Below are 8,363 nucleotides of genomic sequence, written 5' to 3' on the forward strand. Positions count from 1 at the left end.
CCCCCCCTCCCAGCGTATCTCGGCCGAATGCCGACGTGGTCCCGCCAGAGGCGGTGAAGCTCGCCCTAGAACGGACACATTATTTGACCATTACTGCTCTTTAAGTTGCTGCCACGTAAAATTTGGTATTGCATATAAATAAAGAAATATCACGCAATAATCCATGACCAGGCGAAGTTACATTGAAATCACATTGCGTTTAGACGCAAATCGCGATGCGGGAAAACCGATTCGAAACCACCTCTAGAAGTGGCTTGGGATCGAGGCGCATCGGTTTTCGCCTGTTCCAAAAAAAAGTCCTCGGAGGCTCTGGCCTGGCTGTAGGCCTGGGTAGTACAAGAACACAGTACATACGTACTGTGCCGATTCATACATTCCGCAAAAAGCCAGCATGTGTCGGCATGTCATATACGTCGCTATGTACTGCCGCAAATTCACAATACCAGACTTTTTAATTATTTTTGGCTGAGTTTTTATTCGTCTGTGTGCACTAGCCTGGGGTTTTTCAAAGGATGTCATCCATAAAATTAAGTCAGTGTGGCCTTAGGTATATAATCCAACTATCCAAGTCACGCTGGCCATAAGGTGAAAATATTCTTCTGTGACTGAGATGTAAATGTATACTTTTGTTTCTAGTTTTATCTAAACAAAAATCTGGTTTGAAATTCCTTACAAAAGATTCCATCACAAAATCCCATTACACAGCTGATCTTTGTTTAGATAACACTTTGAACAAATGCAGATATTTGCATCACTGTATTTTTTTTATCTCTCAGAGGATTACGGGTAATTATACTTAAGCCAAACCTGGCGTTGTCTATCGGCACCTAAGTTGTTGTTCCGGCATTTTTTTGCTGAATAAAGTACTACGTCTTAAGAATAAGACTTAGTCCAAATGTACGTATTTTATCTATCTATTTTCAGGCGACCTTGTTTGCGAAAATTAAAGATAGTCAAGTCAAGTCAAAGTTTATTGCACAACGATTGTCACGGGTACAATGTATGGCAAATAATAAAATTACTAGTTGGTATGTGTCCAACATAATGCTATATATATGGTCGACGGACATTGTATCTGACAGAGTATTATACATTTGTATAAAGAACTACTGGCTATAGAATATTTCGACTCTACATGTACATTCTACATTACGCTAAACTATACACACGAAGGGTACAGTGAGCAGTTGTACCTAATTATACTAAACATGTTCAATGGCTACTAAACAGAGTGTATACTAAGATAGATTGTCATTACAAATGTGGGACATTCCAACCAAACCTGATTTTTAATTATAGTTTAGACAACACGTTGGAGAAAAAGCATGTATCTGCATCACAAATACTAAACTGTATTTCCATATCTTTATGGATTACGGTAATTATTCCTTAGCGTAAATTGCGTTGTCTATCACCACCTAAGTCTACAATTTATCATTTTAGGGTTAAAAAAAGGTATGACTGAAGAATTAGTCCACAGTTAAGTGCTTTTATTTAGTTTTTTTCCCACTGACAGATCACTCTCAGGTATGTGATCTATTTTTTTTAGGTGGCTCTGCACAAGAAAATAAAATCAAAACAGCTGTTGATTTATATAAATAAAACACATCGTAAGAATTAGTCCAACTGTACGTATTTCACTTGTTTATTCATTTTCCAAGTAGACCGCATTAAGGTATGTGACCTGCTTTTTATGCGGTCCTGTATAAAAAAAATTAAATGCAAAATTGTGTTTGCACGTGTGAGATATCCTTTTTCGTTCAGACAACACATTCAACAGAAAGCATAAATATGCATTATAAACACCAAACTGTATGTCCATATCTTTATGGATTACTGGTAATTATTTCCTAGTCTAACTTGCGTTGTCTATCACCACCCAAGTCGATTTCTTTTTTTAAATTTTAGGATGAAAAAAGGATGAACTGAAGAACTAGCCCACAGTTACGTGTTTTCGTTTATTTTTGCACTGTTAAATCATATTCATGTCTGTGATCTTCGTTTTTCAGGTGGCTTTGCACAATAAACTAAAATCCGGACTGTTCTTTGTCTACAGAAGTATCAAAAATTCCAAATCTTTTCTTTGTTGTGACAACACTTAAGGCACCACCGACTTAATTTTATGGAGGACATTCACACGCGCATTGATTTTTGCCTGTTCTAAAAAAAATCACGTCCACCAAGTCTCTCGCCTGGCTCTAGGCCTGGGTAGTCCATGGTAGTTAACAACAATACGGAGCCGGGCACCGAGGCTACCGAAGCTCAAGGACACAGTACAGACGTACAGTGTCGATTCATAAATTCCGCAAAAAGCCAGCATGTGCCGGCTTGTCGTATATGTCGCTATGTACTGCCGCTAATTCACAATACCAGCTTTGTATTCCTGTGGTTTAGTAGCATTTTTATTTTTGGCCGGAGTTTTTTTATTCGCCCGCGCGCACTAGTTTGGGGGTTTTCAGAGGATGTCATCCATAAAATTAAGTCGGCGTGGCCTAATAAGCAGTCGTCCACATCTGCATCACAACAACCAATCCGGTAATTCAGCCTCTCTTATGAAGGATTATGGGTAACCACGCCTTAGCGTTAGTTGTCTATCGTCTAGATATAACCTCCTTGCTATCTCCACCCAAGTCATTTTCAGATTTGCTCAGGCTAGCGCAGTTGAAAGATCGTCAAAAGAACTACTAGTACTCCGCGAGGTACGTGCTTTTATTTCTTCATTTTACGAGAGATCGCAGAAAGGTCCTCATATTGCCGTGTTTTTAACGCAGGCGCAGGGCTTTTGGCGGCAGGGTGAAGAAATCATGTCCATATGAACTGAACTCTTGACTCGGTGACTTTTTGGCGTACGAGCCGAGTTCTCAAATCATTTCGGCACTAAGCTTGGCTTCTGGTGCTTCCGTCGGCCGCGCGGCGTACAGTACAGTATCGTAGGCCAAGTCTATGTGTGAAAATGTGTGGAAATGTGCCGATCACCTTGTTGTCTCGATTATAATTTGCTTCTCGGGCGCTATATGATCTCGAAAATATGTCTGTTAGAGTCCAAAGGCAGCATCCCGATACCCTTTTTAAAGTGCTGAAGCCGCTAACACTGGACACCCAGTGTTGACGTAACTTTAGCACTGAAGATCTAGGACGAAAGCCGCCTCACCTCTGTACACCGAGTGCTGAGAAAGGAACCCGTAATACAAATATATGTACTTTTGCTAGACTGGACACCAGGATACAATTGTATAGTGGACATAATCGATACTTCTGAAGTTCATTTACGTTTTTAAAAAAAATCCTAAGCACTAACCCACAATAACGCCACCCTGTATGGCCCCTGGGTTGTTTCTGTAGGCACTGGAGAAGAATGCGCTCTGTTAAGCTGTTAAGCTCTGTTAAATCTCGGTAGGGGGGGGGGGTGTTTTCACGATTATGTTACGGTGCATTCTTGTCGCCTGGGTCCAGGTTGATGTTAACTCCTAGTTAGAAAAGAATCCCTGGCACTGGCCGACAAAAAACGGCCTAGTTTACAGGTATTCTTCCTGCGCGCTCGAAAAGTGCAGAAAGAATACAGCCTGTTAATTATAACCACCCGGTGCAGTCCCATTTCGAATTGTTATACAGTTAGTAGTCAAAAGGAGCACGGAGTAAAAAGGAGTCAAAAGTGACGAAATTCTTTGGTGCAGGGTAGCAAAGTGAAAACTATGCCGGATTGTATTGCTGGATCATGCTACGACCTACCCAGCTCTAACTCACATGCGTTTCACAATGTCTCTGTATCAGGGACTATTAAATTAGCATTTAACCAATGAGAGTTTGGCAATTAACAAAGGAGGTGGGGCTTACCTCCCCCCCCTCCCCCCCACCCCACCTAGCCTTCTCAATTTGACAGGTCGCTGGCAGCGCGGTTTTGTCTTGGCTGCACTGGACTAACCTGCGAGCGTGCGAATTAAAAAACAACTTGTAGTTTACTTTATTCTGAAATATACGGGGTCATTAATGTTAAAACAAATGACATGGCGAATAATAATAGACTTTTGATTTCTTTAGATATTCATCTTTTTCTGAATTGATATCGGGCTTCTATGACATTAGTATTGTTTTCCGATACTTCCTTTGCAACATACGACATATATTTGCTCATTTTGTACGATTTACAGTGTGGTGGAATTTTTTTTAAATGGACGGAAATTCATGCGGCGCGGATATATATATATATATATATATGGCATTATCTTTACAAAAATTACTCTTGAGGTTCATTTAATTGCAGTCATATTAAGGAACACATGGATGTGGAATAGTTAATTGATACATTGGCTAAGTAGAAAAACCAGATGAATGCGATAGCTTTTGCAAAATATTTGTATCATAGCATTATGTAGGGTTCCTGCAAGTTTAGTTAACTGTGAACAATATGAACTTGGTATTATGTCAGTTCCTTTTTTTAGCAAAGAATAATTTTACTACTTCGATGCACTAAAAAGGAGAAGTAACGTTGAAATCATGGCTTGAAGTAGTTAAAGATAATTACCACAGACACAATGCTTACATGTTCCGTATATCTACGTTTCAGTGCATCATGGACTTTGAGAAAAACTTTGCTGAGTTGGACAAGAGCGGTGACGGCACAATCGACTCTTCTGAGCTCAAGACCTTCTTAGAGCTGAGCGGCCTGAATCCAAATGTCTCGGATCAGTTTGTGGAGGTAAACTCTTTTTTTTTCAATAATTTTTATTTCAATAAAAATGAAATAGGTTGAAATACAAATAAACAAAAAGTACATGGAATACAATAAGCTACATAAAACCAAGACAGCACGTTCAACCATGATAAAACATAGGACTATGCAAAAACCAAGAATGACAAATTATAAATGGTGATATATATGTATAACAAGGCAAAACATGTAAAATATGTATACATACACATACACATTCACGCACAAACACACACACACAAACGCACACACACGGTTTGGGCAAAGGTAGGATGTAAAATAATGTCTGTTTTTTGCCAACACCTCAGAGATAAGCCTTTAACTAAAATTGGGTCGTTTTTTTTCAGCGTATAAAAACGAAGTGTGACGTCAATTCTGATGGGAAACTGACAAAAGTCGAGGCAGAAAAAATCTCTCAGGTCTGCCAGGAGATCAAAGGCCTGGTAGAGCTGTTTAAGGAGTATGACAAGGTTAGTTTTCTTTGATTCCTCATTTCTGTAATTTCTTATAGGACTATAATTATTAGATTTTTTTATATTTTATAGAAAGTAGATGTATTTTAAGTTGTAATTAGGTATGTATGTATGAGGTATAGTTCTTATAATACAACGAAAATGATGAATCTTGTTGCTGAAAATAGATTAGTTCTGAAGCGTCGTTAGAACCGTTCAAAAGACAACAGTCTAGAAGTTACCTTTTCTAGTTTTGTTCGATTTTGTAGCGTACCTGCCAAATTATTCTGTCTGCTTATAATGTTACAGAATAAGTTGATATACAGTAATAGTCACGCGCTGGGCGGGGCCTCTACTGATTGGATGACACCATGTCACCGTTAGTGTTAATCCAATCAACGACTTTTGGCAGAGAAACAAACAGGAGAAAGACTTAAGCTAAAACTACTCAAGGTTAAGAGACAAATAATCTGGTAAACATAGATGCAAGGGATAGGAAAACAACGACACATCTATTTTATTGAAGAGGTAACACCAAATAAAAAGAAGTGCCGCGGATCCTGACAGAAAAACAGTAAAAACAATAAAAAAACGAGCTAAAGAATTTAAATTGGCCTCTTTTGTAAATACAAATCACTACAAGCAGTAATATAGATAGAATAACAAACTAAAATGACATTCAAGTCTATTGACCTTACCTCATTTTTCAGGACGGCAGTATGACCATGTCCTACAAGGAGATGCGGAAGAAGGCCGGCTCCTTTCTCCGTGAACAAGGCGACAAGTATGGCGGGGGGAAGGTCAGGGACCTGCTGGACCACTGGGACGGCGACAAAGACAAGGAGATGACCTTGGGCGAATTCCTGGAAATCATTTTTGGTGAAAGGTTCTAATTATGAACCCTTGTCAGATAAATGCCATGTTAGGTACTGGTTCCATTTAAAGTCTGATGTTAAGGCAACTATTACTATTACATCGAAGTAGTGTAGTACTTAACTTCTGCTTACTATAGGCAACCATTCACAGACATAACTGTCAGATTTATCTAGAACATAGCGTAGTAACTAAAATAACATATGCAGGGCTCACTCCAAAAAAAAATGATTATTTCACAGCTAATATTCATTGTCCAACGTATAGTTTAAAGCAACAGATATCAGACTTACCTGGCATATATCACCATTGATAAATCCCACTTTTCATTTAGTGCAAGAACCTCAGGAACCAAGCATGTCAGAAACTTGCAGAATGGGCTTTATAACTGCCATTTTATTGAAACTACTATAACTGTAAAACAACACTTTTGTAATTGTAGTATATACTGGGTAACCATGTAGACGATTTTATCGGTGAAGGTAAGCATCCAGGTAATACCATACGCAAAAAAAATGTACAAACGCAACTGGATATGATCTTTTAAAAACTTCTTGGGTAACTGTTTTAGACGACAATACTAATACCATTGCTAGTGAATAACTGATAAGTAAGCTTCCAGTTATACAATTTGTTACTTAAATGGATTTTCTGATTAAATGCTCTGCTTATGTTAAAAATGTTTTGTTATTTCTCTTGCTTTCCTTTGAGAATTGAACAAAGATGGCTATTCTCGCCTTCTCGCAGAAAATGTTAAATTTTAAATCTTATCAATGATATTTTCAATATTTCATTCATCAATTGTAGAATAATATGTATCACGGTGCTATTTTTGGAATGAAATACCACTATCACGATGGTCAAATTTGGGCCCAAATATTCCAACCTTTTCATCGAACAGAATCATGTTCGATATGACGTCATTCGAATCGAATCATGTTCGATATGACGTCAATCGAACCGAACGGGCGTTTGATCCGGGGTTACCCGCGGTCATGTACAGTAAACCCGCGGCTTCAAGCTCGTTTTTACACGGGTACTGCCTAACAGTAAAAAATCCACATTTTCACAAATATAAACCAATTTCGGGACAGTATATCTATACCCTGTTTTATAGTGGATATGTAACATGTAACGAAGCTACTGCCGTCATGGTGTGTGACCTTGAAGATCGTAATGGTTGTTTACGGGGATATAAGTTACCCCCTATACTTACTCATACGACCTGACATGCATGCAGACATGGTATTTAAACCGCAAGAAAAACAAATTCAATTTACCTCAAAAACGTTTTAAATTGTAGGTAAGACAAAAATCTCGATCTGTGTTGGACGGATTTTTTAAAGATGGCGGCGTTCTGGAATTATCCGTCTTGGAAGTTGAAAAAGTGCATTTTTTGGCGAATTTTTCGACCTTAGCAACACTTTAACTTTGAAATAAAGAAAACTGTCCGACTCAAATCTTAATTTTGTTATACTGTTCTCTAAAATGCAAAAATGTGGAATTTTCGGAGAGATTTGGGGTCGGTTTAAATCAATTGTTTGGTTATTGACGTCGATTGTTCTAGAATAAACATTCGACGCGTTGAGAGTGATTTCGCACACATTTAAGCATTGTAATAAAAACAAAAACATTTGAGCTATATGCAGTGCGGATTTTATCACATTTGGACAAGAGAGTCCCCATGAAACTGTTTATAATTGATGAAAAGAATGTTACCGTTGAGGCTGGCTCCACGGAAGCCGCGTGTGGAACCCCGGTAACCTGATACCCTTCCGTAGAATTGGAAACTTTACCCTAGAAATTGACCGCCGTGTATATCAAAAATGCATTTGAAAGACAAAGTAACCAAAAAGTGATGGTTCAAAGGTTTTCTATATGTATCGATGAGGCTTTAGACATAAATAAATTTGCAGTTTAAATCTATTTCGAGGGAGGGGGGAGGCCCTCACCAACTTTCATCTCGGATAGCACCTGAAAGTCCTTTCTAACATCAATAATATATTATATAATGATATGCAATTTCCAGAATTAGATATTTATAATTTGTGCTAATTTAATGACACCATTGGCCGCGAATAGGTGTCACGTGTCTTTTACGTGTGGAGGTCGTGTGGTGCAATTGGTAGCGTGTTTGGCTCACACCCCAGAGGTTGCGTGTTCGAACCCCATCTGTCACCGATGTTGTGCCCTTGGGAAATGAACTTTATACCACTTTTCTCGCTTCACTCAGGTGGACGAGAATAAAATAGTAGGTAAAGTGGTTAGCCGAGGTCCCGCATGCTTCAGGTGGTCAGCTGACAGGCCGTCCAAGTCGCATGCTTTCCCAT

The 8,363-nt window shown here is 38.7% G+C and overlaps 1 protein-coding gene across 1 annotated transcript; it reads left to right on the forward strand.

The window, feature by feature from the left end:
- Nucleotides 1-2,626: 2,626 nt before the first annotated feature.
- Nucleotides 2,627-6,713, forward strand: LOC109464788 (calmodulin-like protein 9). Its single transcript, XM_019761861.1, has 4 exons — nucleotides 2,627-2,699; nucleotides 4,565-4,696; nucleotides 5,056-5,178; nucleotides 5,871-6,713. The coding sequence occupies exons 2-4, from the start codon at nucleotides 4,571-4,573 to the stop codon at nucleotides 6,051-6,053; spliced, it is 432 nt and encodes a 143-aa protein (XP_019617420.1). The 5' UTR covers nucleotides 2,627-2,699; nucleotides 4,565-4,570; the 3' UTR covers nucleotides 6,054-6,713.
- Nucleotides 6,714-8,363: the final 1,650 nt, after the last annotated feature.

This window comes from Branchiostoma belcheri, unplaced genomic scaffold, assembly GCF_001625305.1.
Source record: "Branchiostoma belcheri isolate BF01 breed outbred unplaced genomic scaffold, Haploidv18h27 scaffold140, whole genome shotgun sequence".
In the NCBI taxonomy this organism is placed as follows: domain Eukaryota; kingdom Metazoa; phylum Chordata; class Leptocardii; order Amphioxiformes; family Branchiostomatidae; genus Branchiostoma; species Branchiostoma belcheri.

Bases quoted from the DNA above. Each gene is read 5' to 3' on its own strand.
- LOC109464788 (XM_019761861.1), top strand. From the start codon at position 4,571: ATGGACTTTGAGAAAAACTTTGCTGAGTTGGACAAGAGCGGTGACGGC. The intron at 4,697-5,055 runs GTAAACTCTTTT...GTTTTTTTTCAG, and splicing joins TCTCGGATCAGTTTGTGGAG to CGTATAAAAACGAAGTGTGA. The intron at 5,179-5,870 runs GTTAGTTTTCTT...CTCATTTTTCAG, and splicing joins TGTTTAAGGAGTATGACAAG to GACGGCAGTATGACCATGTC.